This window comes from Aureobasidium subglaciale (assembly GCF_000721755.1).
Source record: "Aureobasidium subglaciale EXF-2481 unplaced genomic scaffold scaffold_0, whole genome shotgun sequence".
In the NCBI taxonomy this organism is placed as follows: Eukaryota; Fungi; Ascomycota; class Dothideomycetes; order Dothideales; family Saccotheciaceae; genus Aureobasidium; species Aureobasidium subglaciale.
In genome coordinates, this window is record NW_013566995.1 from 827,311 (window position 1) to 845,179 (window position 17,869).

Consider the following 17,869-nt stretch of genomic DNA (forward strand, 5'->3'; position numbering starts at 1 on the left):
CTTCATTATTCATGTCGAGTCGCCGGGTTCTGCCTGAATACGCGGTTCACGGAGTCCCCAGCGAAGCCCCAGTGGAGTGGAGTTCCTATGGTTAGTATGAGGCTTGCCCTTGCAACGTCTGCTGTACCATTAAAACCACAAATTCTGCGTCCGTAAACCCCCGAGCTGTCCAGGGTTGACGACCTGAACAGACATATCACAACACGAGGCAGTCCACCGCCATTCTTGCATGTCGTGATTATTTTCAACACCCCATGGAAATCTGACACTCAAGACTGGCCATCAGCGCGAAAGAAGATCTTGGGTTTAACTTTGTGCTGTTTCGCAGTTTTGTCGGACCTTCCTTGGAGCTAGGCCTGTCAAAAGTCGCCCATCGCCCTTTCCCTGAAGCCAGAACAACACGTGCGAGTAGAAATTGGCCGTCCATGACTCTGATTTGGATCTCAATCCGATCTCTGATGAATTGATACCTACCGAGCGCCCCGCATCAATTTTACATCTCTTGCCCTTTTCCTTATTATTTCGCTTGGTCTCTCAGCACTCGTGTGCCGCCTATCATGCTCCTAGAATTCTACCAACCCCCAGCTTGCAAGCTCGACACCTACTATATTCTCGGAGAGATTGCTTAGAAAGCAAACGCTTTGGCCGATGTCCATCCTACTGTCGATTTGGACCTACTTCGCCAACTTGCCGATGGGGTAAGAAATGATCATGTCAGTTCCGAAGATGCGACCCGTGCTCTGTGTCAGGTTTTCGAGGACACTTTCGCCTTCGAAGTGCTCCATGGCCAACTCAATATAGACTTGAAAGCCAAAGTCTCGGCATTTCTCAGCGGCACACCAGCAGAGACAGTTGCAGCAGATGGTTTCGACCCAACTCCAGCACCACTTGGTCTCCACAGGCACCCTTTCAGTGGTCGAGTCCCCGATGCGCACAAAAAACATCGTCTTCTTGGAGGACGTGCTTATGCCAAGTTTGAACAGAAGATTGATTCGCTGGAACACCGTCCAGTGGTTTTCGAGGACCGCGATCAGACCATGATCATGGAGGTACGAGACACACAACAGCATTGTGCACTTGGCGGCCAGCTAATGTATCACACAGGTCTACGCCGACGTACCTTTCCTGAACTGGCAGCAGAACGTACAGACCCGACCAGCCTTGACCTTCGTCCCTTCGACCGTACTCGGCTTGCAAAACCTGGTCAAGGCATACCCTCACAAACGCATTCGATGCAGTGGCTACCGCCACACCAGATCTGATTTCTTCGCCGAGGAGAGAGACGTGCTCGTCTCATTTGTCAGTCTGCACCACGTCGCTAGTGTTCTACCGGAGATGATCAGCCTATTTTCTGGTCGGATCAATGACGCCGAGGTGTCGGGAGAACTGAGAAGCATCCATACGTTTCCTCCGAAAGCAGGTCAAGCGAACACACAGCGAGTCCGGGTTGGTGTGGCTGTGACTCCTGAAGAACTCCGCGAGTGGGCCATCAAGGACGGCTAGTCGCTTCCTGTAGATGTTACGGCAGACGAGTAAGAGATCTAAGCAAATCACAAACTCCGAGCCCGGCTGACATGTCCCAGGGTGACCACTGGTGGCATTCTTGGTTCAATGTGCCATGGCTCTGGCTTTGCACACAAGAGTATGAACGATTACATCAGGGTCGTCGAATACGTCGATGTCAACGGAGTCGTCCAATCAATCACAGAGCCTAGCGAGTTGCATGCTGCCTTGGGATGCTTTGGACTACTGGGTATTATCACACACGTCACTTACGAAGTCAAGAAAATGACATTCGCCGTCATGCGACCTCGTAAGGTGAAGACAATGCTTGCCATCCCACCTCCTGATCCTAGCCATGTTCCTGAAGCATTACTCGTCGAAACCAGCCCTGGAGAAATACAGCAGGCTATCACTGATTTCGAAAGGAGAGCCGGTCAAGATCACTATGCTGAGTGGTCCTGGTTTTCTTACCAGTCAGACGTTCTTGTCAACACATGGTCGACCGTCTCAGATGGTGAAGGCCAAGAAGATTACACAAGCCCTGCCCAAACATTCCTGCAATGGATAGCGGCGTAGATTACTGCGGTCATTGTCGGTACCGACTTCTATCCCGATATACCAGCCAGATGGCAATCACAAATACTGGCAATCGGAAACATGGCTGTCTTGTCACCATTGACCACTGATCCAAAAGATTTCGAGATCAAGACTAGTCTGCCGAACGCCCTGCACTTCCGACGTGGTCGTCACTATGCTCGTAGCCGAAACATGGAGCTTGAGCTACCGATACCACCCTCATCGACAGACAACAGCAAGCCTGACTGGATGACGGTAAGAAAGGCTTGGTGGGGCGCTGTCAACTTGGTGTACAGTTCGGCCAATTCGCCGATGCGGTTGGCGATGGACATGAGCATCACGGGAGACAGCGACATCATCATGGCGCCTCAACGTGGGAACAGCCATGGTACCGTGGCCCTTGAAATTGGCTCGGTCAAGGATGCTGTGACCGAAGATGAGTGGCAGGCTTTCTGCCAGAGTTTCGTGGACATGTTGACCGCCTTGGCTCCTGAAGGCAGACTTCGCCCGCATTGGGGGAAGGAGTGGGTGAAAGTGCGGTTCGGGGGCCTTCCGGCTCGCCAGTACATCAAGACGATGGCGTACAAAGACGAAATTCCACAATGTTTAGCGGTATTGGACAACATCGGAAAGCGACAAAAGTGGACAATGGAAGACCTCCACAAGAGATTCTCCAACAATTTGCTTGACGACATCTTCTTCTCTAACACTTCGGTCCAATCTTGACCCATGAGTAGAGCTCTCATTAGATAGCAAGCAAACTGTACCTCTCCATGACCGTCACCCTGTTCCCCCATCTTCGAGCACATTGCCAAGAAGTGGCTGATGCGCCCTGTGGCTGAAACGTGGCAATCAGTGCTGACCTCCACGGCCTGGCCGCCTGGGCTCCACATCGAGATGGACATCTATTACACCTTCAACAAATACATCACATTGCAAAATCGTTCTGCTCGTGCCAATCAATAACACTTGATACCTCACTCCCATCACTCGACTCGTACTTTCTGGAGTTCACACGTCGGACATAAAGGTCGCAAATTCTAGAACCGACTTTTCACACCCATACATCGCCACCATGCCAGGCGCAAAGCTGTGGGCAAAGATGATCGGATCGTATGCATTGCTCCATTATACCCTAAAATACATGAAGACACGAAGCTGACATAGTGCTCATCAGAGGTGCGCTCCTGTGTATCGGCGGTCCTTACCTGATCTACTACGTCACGCCGACAGAGGAGGAATTGTTCATGGTAGGTCCTTCAATGCCCGACGTCTTCGCCAATTTGAGCATCTCAACGCTTGCTGGCCACTACCTGGACTTAAAACATCCTAAATCAAAGAAGGCGTGACTAACAGGATTTGCCAATACAGAGATACAACCCTGAGTTGCAGAGACGATCGTTGGAGAACCGCAAGGAGAAGCAGGAGAACTTCAACGAGTGGGTTTCGCAGCTCAAGAAGCACTCGAAGAGTGATCTGCCCCGTAAGTTCATCTTTCTAATCGTACTACTCAATTGTGGCTTTTCTTTCACCAATCATCCAGCCCGTCCGGCTTCCTAAACAACATACATGTTATTTTCTTTCTAACACAACTACTTTCAGTTTGGACAGCCTGGGACAAGGAGTCTGCAGAGTACAAGGAAGCCGGCGCGGCTCGTCTGATTGAAGAGCGCAGAATTGCCGAGCAGGTCGCTCAAGCCAGAAGAGACGAGATCAAGAACTCTGCAGCTTGAGTTCGGCGCTAAAAAGACAGAGCGACAAAGATTGGAGCTGGGTTTTGATGGCCTTTGTACTTATAGATATCGCAGTTGAACATTTCGCATCTTATGATTGTTTTGACTTTCCTTTCCACGGGTGTGACATCTCAGCAGGCTATAAATTGGCACGACAAACTCAAAAAGATCACCTTAGATCACCACCCAGAAGGCAGACCGGACTGTTCAAAACAACAGAGTGGAACTGACCATGCAATCTTTCTGCTGACTGCCTGCACGGATCTTCGAATGACGTGTTGCCTTTGCTGCTCCAACGATTGGACTCGACTTTGTCTTTTGGCCCCAATCACTCGCTCTTGCCTACCTTGTCATCATTGGAATGTTGACTTCGTCTCGTGATTAGGCAATTGAATTCCCGAGCCGCCCACTCGTCACGCAGCAGTATAGTCTCTGTGCTCAGTCGCGCGTCGCGTCCAGCCAACACGTCGAGATAACAACCTTGTGCGCAACACTCACACATTCATGTCCGCTGTCACATAGCCAATTTTGCCGTAACCGACCATCGCGACGTTCTTTCGGTTTCCGATTTCCAGCCTAGCCGTGTCGCAATTCGCACCTACAGTCCTTAATAACGGTAATCTCATATCCACTGGAGGCACCCCCTCATCATGGCTATCTTGGACATTCTTCCTGGTGTAAAGGTCGAAATTATTATCGATGGCGAGGGAGGGAGTACGTCGATGCAGATGTGGACCCCGAACCTCGCACTGTAAGCAGATATGTTGAGGCTGTCACCGATGCCAACTTCTCTTTCAGAATCACGGTACCCATAAACTACAAACACAAGGGCGATTGCATCTCGGCTTCTTTCTTCGTTGATGGAGCATTCGCCGATAAGGTAAACACACACTGTTCTCGATGGGAGAGGAAAGAGCACCACATCAAATCAAGCACAATTCGCCTTGGAGATGGGACAGGCAGGAAATTAGAAGGGCTCGTTCTTCCACCGATCCCGTCTACCTACAGCTGAACGACGATATGAGGTCGACTCGCGAGCCGTAAGAATCAAGAAGGAAAGAGACAATGAGGCGCGGCAACAAGGTGAAAGCGAGAGAGTTGTTGTCACGCTAGACTGATGCAGTGGTGGAAGGCCAGAGAGCATGAGAAGATTGAGATTAAAGAGATGGCTACATCGCGAGATAAGGTAGGCAACGAGAGATTGCTCTCATTACGGCAAAGAAAGAGTATGACCTAATGGGTATTATTGCCCGGCTGATAACAAGAGGGTATACACAAAAGTATGACCAGTGTTACAGGCCGCTCTTCTCTGTCGTCGCCTCTCTTTCTCGTGTACTACGAATAAGAGGGTAGTACTCTCGTGATCAAACCTCGACCCCCCCAAAGGGATCAAGTCTACTTCTGAACAAACCTTTCGTCCTGCCCTCAGCCAATCAGCTGTCTCTCACTGTAGCACCAACACACGGATGGACATCGTACATCATGCTTCTATAGCCATGCGATGTGATGTTTAGATAACGGTGTGGCATCAATAGACGTTGTTTGTCATCCAAGTCACTTCCTGAGTGAGTAGATGCGATTTGAGAAAACAAAGTATGCTTTTTGTGTCGTTGAGTGACCTATAATTCTCTTAATGTATGGAAATCAGGGGTATGGGCACGTCGGTTTTGTATTTATACTGTTGATGATTCTTATGCTTCATGCGACCAGCGCCTTCTTTTGCTCCACAAGTCTGCCTTGTCCATGACCAGCGCCCTCTTTCATTCTGCGACTCTGTCTTGTCATACTTTTCCACAATTCCTACGCAACATTCTCCTTTGTCTGATGGTGTGGACCATGAAGATCTCCGCGTGTCCATCCAAAGATGGGTACTCAAGCACTTTTGGTCGAGGAAGCTCTTCAACCGATTTACACAACATCATCTGCAAGATCCTCTGCAGAAACCTTTTCCTCTGATGGGAACTTCTTCTTGGGCACCATCTTGGGCATGACAACTGGCTTTCCCTTCAAGCCAGATTTGCGCTGGTCAGTTGCCTTCTTGATAGCAAGCCAGTCGTCCGCGTACTCTTCAGGGCTACGTGTAGGAGGCTCCTCGTAATGTTCTTCAAACAAGATGGAGGCATGAGTGTTGTCGTTGATTCTTTGGGTGTTGACTCTGCGGATTTCTGCGTCTCTCAGTGTGTTTCTCTCGTCTCCACTCATTTCGAAGATCCATTCGTCTGAGGCCTTCAACGCTCTTAGAGCGTTGGCTTGGGCGACCGCATCCATTCTGAGGCGTTGCCTGTAGGTGTATGCTTTGTCGTTGATGATGACGACGGCTTCGGAGTCTGATGGAGGGGTTGGATGGCCATTACTGCCGGGAGGGCTGGAGCCACTTCCGGGAGAGAAGACTGGAGACTTTTTCTTGTATCCCATACTTGACGATTGATGGGAGTTAAGGTAGTGTGTGCTCTGAGATACACAGGGTCAGTATTGCTCCGCAACCAAGATCATCAAACAGTGTGGAGCAGACCTTGAGTTCGAGAGATTGGGTATGGCTTTTTTATTCCAAATAATCGTGTGATTTTCTCAGTCCAAGAGATCGTGAGTACGACGTTCTTGGTACAAGAGACCGTGTGATGGTCTCAAGTCAAGAGATCGTCTACAATGTTCTTAGTACAAGAGATCGTCTATGATGGTCTTCGTACAAGAGAACGTAGATAATACTCTCAGCCCAAGAGGTCGTGTACAATGTCCTTAGTCAAGAGATCGTTTGATTTCCTGAGGTCAAGAGACTGTGTGTGATGTTCTTAGTCCAAGAGATCGTGTGCGATGCTGTTAGTCAAAGAGATCGTATGATGTTGTAAGGTCAAGAGATCGTGTATGTTGTTCTGTTCTTGAAAGCCAATGGTTCAAAGGAGAGATCGTTAGGGTGACTCCGACTTGAAAAGTTGAAGCCTTTTAAGAAGAAAGTCTGGACGTGTTGGCAAGAATCTCGAGCATGTTGCAGTGTTCAGACGTATTGGCGAGAATCACTTGGGTGGGTTGCAGTGTTCAGACGTGTTGTAGTGTCGAGATTTGATTCCCGCATTGCAAGACACAGCACACAGCACACAGCCCGCAGCAGCTTCTGCGATACTGCAAGTTGATATTCTTCATGGAGCGTGGAAAAGTGACGACGCCGTATGAAATGCGAGAAGTAGAAGTGAATAATGCGACATGTGACGCCAAACTGATAAGAACTGTAATGACTTGCGACTTTGTCCTCCACGGGAATACAAAATGTTCCAGTTCGTACCTTCCCAAATGTCAAAACTCGGCGGAGAGGCTGTTTATGTGATGCTGGTTGTTGCTTTGAAACGACTAAGTCTGTATTTCAAGGTAGGCATCGACGCATATATATATTAGTAGATATACCATCACCGGGAGCCATTTGAAAAGCGAGCACAAAAAAGTGGATCGGTGTTATTATATCGTTCTGTGACGCTGTGTTCGTTTTCATCGGCACGATCTTAAGCACATTAATCGTCAAACACACTACGGTTGAAGAAGCGGAAAATCTGTCTTCCTGCTTCCTTTCCGATCAGTGCCGTCAGTTCGTCTTCATCCGCATTGGCAACCTCAGCCACGTTCTCATACTTGAGAATCAGATTGTTCAAGTTCTTTGGGTTGACTCCGGGTACAGCACGAAGCATATCCTGTGGTAGCTGGTTGAATGTCCTCTCTTGACCATCCATGTCGCTCTCCTCCAGACCAATATTTACAGCTTTTATCGGGTCAGGCTCTTCTTGTTGCTTTTTGAGTTCTTCAAAGATCTCAGCAGTTTGATATGGTGATGATGACCAGATGATGCGTAGACGTGGAAATGCTAAGGTTAGCAGGACAAGCTTCGATTGCAGGTCAGATGCTTGCAAAGAACCGGATCCCACGCCAGCTGATAGATCTGCGAAGGGCTCTAACGTGAAGGACTTTTGTGCATCAAACTCGATCAGGAGCATTGGGCTCTTGTAATGCTGTTGCATAGTTTCGGCCTGATGATAGAGACGACCATTTTGGAAAGACTGGATCAGATCCTTGATCGACTTTCTCTCGATACAGATCTCTGGCGTCAAGACGTAATCGCCAACGGTCAGAGTACATGGTACGATGACCATGTTCCTTCCATGTAGTAGCGATGGTAGAGACGAACGGAACTCTCGAACATCAATGACAACCCTAGGCGGCTCTGCGGTAGCCACAAGTCGACCACCACCTGCGATACGAGTATTGACTGTTCGCAAGAACGACTCCTGCGGGTCCAGCCCAGCAGGATCGTGCGTGAGGGTAACCGCCATCGAGCCACGTTCTCGGATCAGCTTGGTGAACGCATCTTTCTCTTTACGCACTGCACTCAGGTAGCGCTGCTCCTCGACGCTTCCGCCATAGTACATGAAGTAGACTCTAACATTGCGATTGGAGTGACTACTTCGATATACTTCAATACGTCGAATGAAGGCTGCATCGGGTTCGTACATGATGACGTATCTCGGTTTGGTCTCTTCGAGAATGTGTTCGTCCATATCACCGTCATAAGGATGGACCATCAATAAGTCCTTCATGTCGTAAAGTTCGTAAAAGTCGTCCATATCATCCAGAGGGTCAGCACCAATCTCGGCCTTCTGTTGAGCTTCGGCTTCAGTAGGCTCAAGTTCGGCCAGAAGACTCTGCACGTGCGACTCTTTATCTCCTGCAACATGTATACTGCCATTTGCTGTGCGTGTAGGGACAGAAGCGGCCGTTGAGCCACCTCGCATGCGGCGTCGTTTGTTAGACCCACCGCCCCTTCCGCCTCTACCAGCCTGGCCATGACGCTGGTCAGTCGTACCGTTGATGTTCTTCTGATTCTCCGCAAAGAGCGAATTGCTGACTCTGTTGAAGTCGCGCTTCCAAAGGAAGTAATTTCTGAGCTTCCGTCGCATCATAGCAGCACCAGATGGCCCTCTGGCATCAGCATCGTCAGGGTTGTCTGTGGCTGACGCCATGTCTGGGAGGACATTCATGCTCTGCAGATACTCACGGATCTGACGACAAGTCCCTTGATCACCACACATGATCAAAATACTGCCATTCGACTCGTCTTGGAAGGAGGGATTGAAGTACATATCACGCTCAATTTCTTCCAAGATCTCGGACAAGAGGTTCCATTTGGGCATCTCTTCGAGGATGGGGCGTAGAGAGTCAGGAACACCAGTCTTCGCGTTCATACTCTGACTATCCTTAATGTTACCAGTGTACACTCGACGCTTAGCGTTGTCAAAGATGACGTGAGCAGCATCCAAGAACAGCCAAGGAGATTGATTTTGACGATTCGAGCCAGGCGGAGGAGATGAGGCAGCCAAGACAGTGTCCAGATAGCGGAGAAAGCTTACAGCGTCGAATGTGAGAAGATAGTGCAGCATATTGCGCAACAATGCAAGGTCACGGACGATCTGACGGGTCCTGAAGTTGGTACGATGCCAGACGGGATCGAGTTGGCGGCGGACAATGGCGTCAAAATTGCGGTGCAAAGCACTGTCAAGGTTCCAGTCTTCCATGTCCAGGCCAGTGTTTCCCTTCTTCAATTCCGTAATGCTGACTTCGACACACTCCATGATGGCATTCTGGATGTCGCGCATACCGTCGGTCATGGGCACCTCGAGCTCGATGACTTCTGCTTTCCGACGACCTTCAAGAGACTTTGCGACGGTGACGTGGAAGCGAGGATATAAAGAGGGTCGTCTCAGGAAGAGGTTGCGCATCATGGTGGCCAGAGGAGCGAAGCCAGAAGCGAAGGGCTCCGGAGCATCCGAGAAAGCCTTGAGGAAGCCTTGCTTGTTCTTCTGACGGTATACGCGGACGATGAAAGCCTCCAGCGATGTTGCAGCGATGCGTTCTGAATGGAGGACCACGAGGCCGGTGATTTTGGCAGGGTCGAGATTCTCGGTCAAGAGATCGACTACCAGGATGCGCGAGGTGACGGAGAATATTCCTCCTTGCTTGTACATCTTCTCTCTCTGCCCAACATCTGTCAAGTCGGTGTTGACCAGACTCAGTCCACGGCATTTTGGCGAGGCGCTGATGGCCGCGTGCTCTGCCAGCGCTTCTCCAATCCATCCATTCTCTCGGTCGTCGGCCCCGACCACGACAATCAGGTTGTTCCCAGCAGCATCGTACGAGTGTAGGAGATTGGTGACAATGCGCAGCAGCCCAAGGCCACGCGCCATGATGATAAGCTCATCTTCTTCGCGGAGCTCTCGAAAAATGTCTTGCTGGAAGTCCTATACCCTTGTCAGCGCTGTGTCGTAAGCTGTATCGTGTAGAATTTTCATACCAGTGGTAATGAGAGCTTCACCGGCACTTCATTATTGTCCGACATGGAGTCGTTTGACCGCTGCATGTGAGGCGCGTATTCCGCTCTTGCACCTTTGAGCGCTTTGACCATACCCTACGTCACTATTGGTATGGCCAATGTGCTCGGATTTAAAGTGGTGACCACGACCTAAATTCCGTGGTTTATCGAACCCATCAATCAGACCTTCTCTTGCATGCCTTTTCTACTTCTACGATCGATAGGAGTCCTCGAAAGCGAGCAGTGTGGTTAGATGATGCCGTTGTATCGTGTTGTCATTATTGAGTTTCTCATTAATCGTTTCCGTGTGTGAACAGCCCTCTGTGTAATATGTCACCCTTGCCCAACTGCCAATTGTCTGCTGGAGTTTCAGTGGTAAGACGAACGTCCTCTTTTGTAGGTACCTCCTCCATAGCCACCACCTCTCTTGTATCCACCACCGGGGCTTCTGCCATAGCCGCTTGTGCTTCCACGGCTATAGCTGTTACCGCCTCCACGGCCTCTGCTACTGCCAGTTTGGCCTGTGCGACCTACACTCCACGACGTCCTAGAAGAGCTCTTGGCTTCCACAGGAGTTTTGGCTTTGATGGGAGTTGGAGTTACATCCAGTGGACCATGAACAGCTGATCTACGAGCTGCCTGGAATTCACGGAGCAAAGTCTGTGTCATAGTTAGTAAGGCCCATGCTGTTTGAGGTCGGGACAACTTACGCTAAACTCATGATCTGCCAGCGATTCGAACACCGGGCTCTTGTCCAGCTTCAACTGTGTAATTCTTGGACTTTTGATGCCGAACGCGACGCGTGCTAGAAGCCTAGGGTCGTCATGAGGACAAATAGCAAGAATTTTTCGGATTCCGTCAACGTTCAGCGGCGGAGCCGGCTTTGCTGGCAAACTTGGAGACTCTCCCCACGCGCAGTAAGTGCAATGTCCACAAGACTGCTTGTTGTCTGGAAGGCCCATGCCAAAGTGCTGAGCAAGGCCAAATGCAAAGCATCCTTCACCTGTGACGAGACCGATCATCTGGTCTATGCGACCGAGAGCGTCCTGCTCACGCTGGGCCATATCTGCGTGGAGATCATCAGCTAAAGTTTGCACATCCTCGTCGGCTGTAGGCAAGGGATTCAAAATTCGATAGCGATTTAAGACCCCAGACGTCTTCAACATGATGACTCCCGAGGCATTCCAACTGTCCAGTTTTCTAACGAGATCAGCACGTATGAGACCAGTTCTGGTAGCCGCATTCATGTCGAAGGTGAAGTTCTTGACGGCTTTGGTCGACATAGAGTATATTGCCCTAGCTTCTGGAGAGTGGTCACTAGATGCTGTTGTGTGATACCGGCCTTTGTCTTCGAACTGATAACTGGTGTACTCTGGTGTTATGGCGCGTAAGAGGCCGAATCTGAGTTCCAGCGCAGCAAACGTGACACCGAGCGGGCTGAGACGGATGTCATAGAGAGTGGATAGTTCGCGATGTGCCAGCTTAATAACCTCACCCTCCGTGTCCGGTATGCGGTCCCGCCCGAAGACATCTTTGAGAAACTGCAGTAGTGAATTGCGAGATGGAAGGTCGCCGAGCGCAAAGTTCTGCCTCAAGTAAATGTCCGAATGGCTGACGAACAAGATGCAGTAGGCCGGTTCTCCATCTCTACCTGCACGGCCAATCTGTTGACTGTATTCTTCTACTGTAGAAGCCAGGTCAAGATGGACTACACCTCTGATATCTGACTTATCGATGCCCATCCCGAAAGCAATCGTTGCGACAACGATGCGAATTTCGTCGGCCATAAAACTGTCCTGAACAGCCGCCTTTTCTTCGACTTTCATACCAGCATGGTAGAAAGCAGCATTGAATGAATGTTTGCGTAGCGTCTTGCATAGCTCTTCTGCTTGTTGCTGAAGAGTGACGTAGACTATGGCACTGCCGGGGTGCTCCCTAAGCCACTTGAACAATAGTGGAAGTTTTGCTTCCTGCGATTCCGTGGCAACCGACTCCAGTCTAAGGTTCGAGCGATATGGGCTTGTACGGAACTCATTGCGCTCCAGAATTCCGAACGCTGCTCGCACATCTTCAGCAACCTTTGGGGTGGCGGTCGCTGTCAGGCAGATCACTCTCTCCGCTTTCACTTCGGCGACGAAGCGACTTACGAGCAAGAAGGACGGTCTGAAAGAATGGCCCCATTCAGATATACAATGAGCTTCGTCAACTGCGACAAGACGAACGCCTCCAGGGACGTGTTTCATACTTGCAACGAAGGCCTCATTGCTCAACTTTTCGGGAGACACATATAGCAGACGAAGGCGGCCAGCATGAATATCGGCATGTATTCGTTGATGTTGCTCGTACGTCTTGGTTGAGTCCGAGCAATCAGCAGCGATGCCTCTCCTCTTCAAGGCATCAGTCTGGTCTTTCATGAGGGCAATTAGAGGTGAGACCACAATGGTAATACCGGCTCCATGTGGGCGTTCGTTCCCGCTCAGCTTGTCCATGAGCGGAAACGCAATGGCTGGAATCTGATAGCAGAGCGATTTGCCGGCTCCGGTGGGAAAGATAGCGAGCGAATTCTCGCTTCTCATAATTGACAGTATAGCCTTCTCTTGCTCACCGCGAAAGCCAGGGTAGCCGAATTTCTCACGAAGTAGACTCCGCACCAGAGCGATGTGTTCAGGCTTGTCAGTTGGAGGCTGGTCGGCGTCACGTCGTGCCTTTTGTGACGAGGTCCATATCTCTTCGATGCTAGGATCGTTGAGCACGTCATCTCCAGAGAAATCTTCCTCGTCGTCTTCCGGCAGAGGACGCTTCAATATTGGTGTCGGCGGGATGGCAAAGGATGACTCGGGTTTAAAAGAAGTGGACTGAGATTGTTGACTCGCACTGATCAGTGCATCGGCGTCAAGTTCATCGAAGAAGTCGTCAGAGCCGTATACTGAAGATTCGGCCTGGAGTGTGGCCGCTGAAGAATCGACGACAGGCTCCGTCTTGGAAGACGAGTCAGCGTTGCCCGCGTTGGCGTTGTCGATGTCATCTTGCTGGAGGCGAGCTACCAAGTGCTTCTTAAGCTTGATATCTTTATTTGAGAGACCACGATTTGACAGCTCTTCCCGGAGACCTGCCACCGTCAGGTGGTTGTAATTCATCTTGACTGACGCGTCGACGCGATGGATTCGAAGGGGTGCTCAGTACATGTTTAGACAGCCGGTGATGACCAGAAGGAGATTGAAATGAAAAGTGAGGCTGTCCCTTCGCCAGCAAACGGCAATAGCGTTCATTGCGATAAGTAGGTATGTCTGCGAGAGTTGTTCTCTCCACTTTCGACTCTGCTAGAAGCATGTGATTGTGGGGTAACTCCGCTGACGCCGCTCTTGGCGTCTCGCGCCTGGATTAGGAAGGAAGGATGTGGAGAAACACCGGGGACAGATTGTGAATGAATTCGAGTTTCGAAAGCTGCTTTTGTAATGTAGCAAAGACATGGCTTCCCACAAGCTACCGTAGCCTATATGCTCCGGCACAGTGATAGATTGTTTAAGATGCGCATCACTTTTCGACCGCTACCCCATCTGCCTATCTCTGACACCAGTCTTGATCCTTCCAAGAGTACTCGCTCTGGACCGCCAGCACCACGGATACTCCCTACTGCTCGGAGAGTAGGCATCATGTCCCTGCCATCTTTTACGAAAGACCGTGCTAGATCAGCCTCGAGCGGTTGGTCCAGTGCGATACTGATCGGGTGCACTTGTGTGTCTGAGAATCGGCGTTGTGTCGATGACCTTGTACTTATCACGTTCGTTGTGAATGCTCCATATGTCCATAGTGTCAACGTCGCGAGTAAGACTGCTGACGGCTCGTAGAAGCCGTTTGTGTGGAAAGCATGCAAGTGTCGCAGCAGTGCTCCAGCATGCAAGACTGCAAGTCGAGCTTTGCTCTCATCCTCGACGACCCATCTGCGTATCGCAGTGCGCAAACTTGCCATTTGCGCCACGTTGACGCTGGTGTCTTCCTTGGTCATTCCATAAGCCAGATCGCAAATTGTTTGAATGGGCGCGAACAGCACGATCCTTGCCAGGTGTAGGTGTAGTACAGTAGGATGCTCAATACCAGATGCTGCGTGGATCACGTTGTTAGCACTCCACTGTAGGATGTCCAACGACTCGCAGATTGAGTCCCTCCAAAGATTGTATGCAGAAATCTGGTGGAGTCGTAGCCGGGAGTGTATTTCGGCCTTCTCCATATCCCAACACTGGCGATACAGGCCGTGAAGCAACACTATGCGGCTAAATTCGCCCATTGTACTCTGTAAAGACTTTTCGTGCTGCAGCGAGTGCAAGGAAGACAAGAGAGTGATATTCGCTACTCAATTAGTCATGTGTAGAAACCGAGCACGTAGCTGCAACTTACAAGGTGAAAACTGAAAGATGTGATGCCAGTTCAATGCTGTTTTCGCTTCCCAGAGCACCTCTTGGCATGGCACGGGCATCCTTCCATCTTCTAAAGTGAGTCTCGGCTGTACTTGAAACTGATAAGCCCACATTGTATCGAGCATCTGTGGTTCGCGTTAGCACATCTACGATGAGATTCATGGTGCTACTCACCCAAATCGCATAACCAGTCCGCCGACAAGACTCAAGCTGGACCCATCGTTTCCAGAATTCGGCTTCTTGGCCCTCGGGGGCGTAGGTCGTAAAACCTGCCTCTGACATCTTCCACTCAAGCTGACAGAACGCAACCAAGTCCGTCAGAAACTCGCTATAAGCAGATTCTTGCCAGCTCTCCTCTCCACTATAGATCTGATTGATACACGCTAGCAGCTTCGCCTGGCACAGCGTGATGCGATCAATTGTCTCATGAGGATCCTGCGGATGTCAGTCATGGTAGAAGCTCGGATGGTCATGCCCAAAGTCCTACCAAAGCTGAGATTGATCTGCGCAGAAGCTCGTCAAAGCATAGGCAGTATTCTTCGGTCTGTTCAAATGTCGACATATGGCTTCCAATCGTTACAATGGCCAAGCTGAGTATCCAATGAGATGTGTCGAGATTCAGTGTCGGGTGATGCAGTATAGGCATCACCGGGTGGAATCGTTCTAGATAAAGCTTTACAAAAGCGTTCAACGTTTTGCGTGACGGAAAGCAACTTGAACCATATGGCGGTTGATATGCGGTCAAGCCTGTACAGACAGTTGTGAACGACTTGTAGATGGCGGTATATGTTTGCTCCGAAAGCATGTTAAAGCTGGCATAATCATCGTCTTGAAAAGCCGGCAACACATCACCGGAAAGTGGGAAATTGAATCGTCTTCTGCGACTTAGATAGCTAGTCGTCGGTGTGAATGACCGATGGAAAGACCCACGGAGCTCAGATCGGTCAATGAACTCTTCCTGGTGGCTGACAAGCACAAGGTTAGAACTGGGACTGTTTGAGCCCATGATAGCAGTTTTGGATCTCAAATTGGGCGTAAGCCGAGGTCTTCGTGTCAATTGATCCAGACTCGCGTGGCGATCCCTTGGAAATGGGGAGGTATACGGTATATCGAAAGAGGCTTCTGTTCCAGAATATGATCCTTCGAATGGCGACATGGCAGGTTGTTGCGCGCGAGCTTCTTGCAACGATATTGAGTGGATGTATGTTGGGAGCGATCCTTCAACATGATGGGTAGCTTGGGGTGCCATCTCTGAATGCGTGCTGAAGCCCCAAGTATCTGCAAGTGTGCCGACATTCTGCTCTGTGAAATGACCACCTTGGACAACGTGCGGTAGAGATTGTTCCAGCTGCCGAGGAAATGCAGCAGACTCGAGGACTGAAGAAGAAGCGTTGTCCGACGCTCCAGGGGTTGATCCAAAGTCGGAATGCGCGGAGGGAGAGTCCTGGACTTGTGAAGGGCTAGAAGCACTTGGATATACGCAATCGGTGCTCTTTGAAGTGCATCTTTCACAAGGCAAGGTACCATTACACCTGACCTTACTACTTGCGCACTCTTTGCAGGCTCGCGCTCCTTTGAGCTTCGACACACCAGGATCTTTTTGGTGTATCAACTCATGTCGTTGAAGTGTATCCCTAATATCAAGAATCAGTACAACTGGTCACTTTGCGGGAGAGTCAGTGTGACATACAGTCGATTAAATCCTTTATTGCAGGCTGCACATTTAAAAGAGCGAACCTCACCATGGCTATTAGCATGACGCCTCAAGTGCTCGATCCGGCCGAAGACTCGGTGGCATTGAGGGCATTGGAAATTCGCATCCTCTCGTCTTCGCTTCTTTCGGCTACCAGTAGAGCTCAAAGCCTCGTGTGCCTCTACCAATTCTTCTTTGTTGATATTGTCGTTCTCGAACATGTTCAAGCAGCAGGTCGATGCAGCTTGACGTTACCCAAAGCCACGGTTGTGAGACGTGTGCCGCAGTAACAATCCTCACATTGCAGTGGCGGGATGAGGAACCCGTGGCAGGGGCCGGGGTAGAAGACGTCTCGAGAGTGCATGATTACTATATTAATTAGCCGCTCGTCGTCTCTGCGAAACTGACGTGCGTGGTGGATGAAGCCTGCACGAAAGGCGATGGGGGAAAGTTCGGGTAATTCGAGATCGACCAGCCAAATCAGCCGTGCTTGCAAACCATCCTTCTCGCGGCGGCATCACAGGTCCAAAAGCACTTCTAGAAGACGTTTACATGGTACTACGAGTAGATCGGCCGAAGATATGAACCTAAATTACGAGCGCTCCCTGTTATTACCCAAGCCGATATATGCGAGCACACCATGTTTCTAGGTTTACTCTTACTTGACGATGACGGACTTCCTCCTCATCTTCGACGCTCTCTCGTCAGGATTTCATACCGGCTACCCTTTGAGTTTCGTCGTCTCTGTAATTCTTGGACATTCCTGGCGCGATTTGACACCACCGAGGTGGCCTGCATATCTAGACAGAGCCGCATGACAAAAATCCTTGTTGGCAAATATCTGACAGCCGTAAAGAGAGAACCAAGCACTTGCAGTGTCGTTGACTTACTGTAACTATGCTCGACATACATGTATCAGTCATGGACTGCCAGCTTCACCGACACTTTGTTCATGGTGAGCCTTCTGCCGAGGTTTTGTGAATGCACTCAAGAAAAGTTCTCTCTATACATGTGCCTCGTACTACGTAAAATCGAAAGCAGACTTCCTCCAGAAGAACGATCGACATAATGAAATGGAGTGGTATGGTATGGTACTCGTTCGAACACGACAAAGAATGCATGATGGCAACTGCACCCTCAAATTCTCAGTCACTGCATTCGTCGCAGAAGCAACACTCTTGACAAGTCTGAGACTGTATCCGTACTACAAATAGGTCTTTTGGGCATGGAAAATTAGCCTGTCGAAGGAGGCAGACGGCATCTGTCCGCACGTCGTAATCGAGTGAACGTCGGAGAGCAGGTATGGCCAGAGTATGTCGATGCCAGTCTGAGATAAACGAGAGCTCATTTGCATAGTAATTCAAACCCACAGTGATGCGTGAACTGATAACGAACTTCAGAGCAATTCTGGCCTTGATCGTCCAGAGAAGCATCTGCAGCGCTGACAACTTGTCGGTAGCTGGTTCGCCTGAGATGAGGCACATTCTTTCAAAGTCGTACAGTAGAATTCTTGCAAAATAATGCACCTTGCCACATCAAATCGTGTGGCGTAAGGTGGAACAGGCGATGGGACACCGATTCAGACATCTCCCTGCGCGGAAGA

General features: G+C 50.0%; 6 protein-coding genes across 6 annotated transcripts; 2 read left to right on the forward strand and 4 right to left on the reverse strand.

Moving 5' to 3' along the window:
• Nucleotides 1-648: 648 nt before the first annotated feature.
• AUEXF2481DRAFT_24713 (uncharacterized protein) lies at nucleotides 649-2,805 on the forward strand (the record flags this gene model as incomplete). The annotated part of the gene is made up of 5 exons (XM_013493418.1): nucleotides 649-698; nucleotides 719-1,049; nucleotides 1,105-1,446; nucleotides 1,642-2,075; nucleotides 2,130-2,805. The coding sequence occupies 5 exons, from the start codon at nucleotides 649-651 to the stop codon at nucleotides 2,803-2,805; spliced, it is 1,833 nt and encodes a 610-aa protein (XP_013348872.1).
• A 167-nt stretch (nucleotides 2,806-2,972) lies between these two features.
• AUEXF2481DRAFT_84463 (uncharacterized protein) lies at nucleotides 2,973-3,812 on the forward strand (the record flags this gene model as incomplete). The annotated part of the gene is made up of 4 exons (XM_013493420.1): nucleotides 2,973-3,192; nucleotides 3,257-3,329; nucleotides 3,451-3,562; nucleotides 3,682-3,812. The coding sequence occupies exons 1-4, from the start codon at nucleotides 3,155-3,157 to the stop codon at nucleotides 3,810-3,812; spliced, it is 354 nt and encodes a 117-aa protein (XP_013348874.1). The 5' UTR covers nucleotides 2,973-3,154.
• Nucleotides 3,813-5,340: 1,528 nt separating this feature from the next.
• On the reverse strand, nucleotides 5,341-6,618 carry AUEXF2481DRAFT_133186 (uncharacterized protein). The gene is made up of 2 exons (XM_013493421.1): nucleotides 6,325-6,618; nucleotides 5,341-6,263 (listed from the first exon to the last, which is right to left on the reverse strand). Exon 2 carries the CDS (start codon nucleotides 6,225-6,227, stop codon nucleotides 5,721-5,723), a length of 507 nt encoding a protein of 168 aa, XP_013348875.1. The 5' UTR covers nucleotides 6,228-6,263; nucleotides 6,325-6,618; the 3' UTR covers nucleotides 5,341-5,720.
• A 694-nt stretch (nucleotides 6,619-7,312) lies between these two features.
• On the reverse strand, nucleotides 7,313-10,185 carry AUEXF2481DRAFT_325 (uncharacterized protein; the record flags this gene model as incomplete). Its single annotated transcript, XM_013493367.1, has 2 exons — nucleotides 7,313-10,087; nucleotides 10,141-10,185. 2 exons carry the CDS (start codon nucleotides 10,183-10,185, stop codon nucleotides 7,313-7,315), a joined length of 2,820 nt encoding a protein of 939 aa, XP_013348821.1.
• Nucleotides 10,186-10,397: 212 nt separating this feature from the next.
• AUEXF2481DRAFT_103889 (uncharacterized protein) lies at nucleotides 10,398-13,433 on the reverse strand. The gene is made up of 2 exons (XM_013493422.1): nucleotides 10,869-13,433; nucleotides 10,398-10,818 (listed from the first exon to the last, which is right to left on the reverse strand). Exons 1-2 carry the CDS (start codon nucleotides 13,293-13,295, stop codon nucleotides 10,528-10,530), a joined length of 2,718 nt encoding a protein of 905 aa, XP_013348876.1. The 5' UTR covers nucleotides 13,296-13,433; the 3' UTR covers nucleotides 10,398-10,527.
• Nucleotides 13,434-13,564: 131 nt separating this feature from the next.
• On the reverse strand, nucleotides 13,565-16,675 carry AUEXF2481DRAFT_84467 (uncharacterized protein). Its single transcript, XM_013493424.1, has 5 exons — nucleotides 16,264-16,675; nucleotides 15,061-16,207; nucleotides 14,748-15,008; nucleotides 14,554-14,698; nucleotides 13,565-14,505 (listed from the first exon to the last, which is right to left on the reverse strand). Exons 1-5 carry the CDS (start codon nucleotides 16,485-16,487, stop codon nucleotides 13,652-13,654), a joined length of 2,631 nt encoding a protein of 876 aa, XP_013348878.1. The 5' UTR covers nucleotides 16,488-16,675; the 3' UTR covers nucleotides 13,565-13,651.
• Nucleotides 16,676-17,869: the final 1,194 nt, after the last annotated feature.

Excerpts from the sequence above, each read along its gene's own strand:
- AUEXF2481DRAFT_103889 (XM_013493422.1), bottom strand. The coding sequence starts at position 13,295 with ATGAATTACAACCACCTGACGGTGGCAGGTCTCCGGGAAGAGCTGTCA. Across the intron at positions 10,819-10,868 it reads TGGCAGATCATGAGTTTAGC|ACTTTGCTCCGTGAATTCCA; the intron begins GTAAGTTGTCCC and ends ACTATGACACAG.
- AUEXF2481DRAFT_84467 (XM_013493424.1), bottom strand. The coding sequence starts at position 16,487 with ATGTTCGAGAACGACAATATCAACAAAGAAGAATTGGTAGAGGCACAC. Across the intron at positions 16,208-16,263 it reads AATAAAGGATTTAATCGACT|GGATACACTTCAACGACATG; the intron begins GTATGTCACACT and ends TCTTGATATTAG. Across the intron at positions 14,506-14,553 it reads CATCTTTCAGTTTTCACCTT|CGAATATCACTCTCTTGTCT; the intron begins GTAAGTTGCAGC and ends CTAATTGAGTAG.
- AUEXF2481DRAFT_133186 (XM_013493421.1), bottom strand. The coding sequence starts at position 6,227 with ATGGGATACAAGAAAAAGTCTCCAGTCTTCTCTCCCGGAAGTGGCTCC.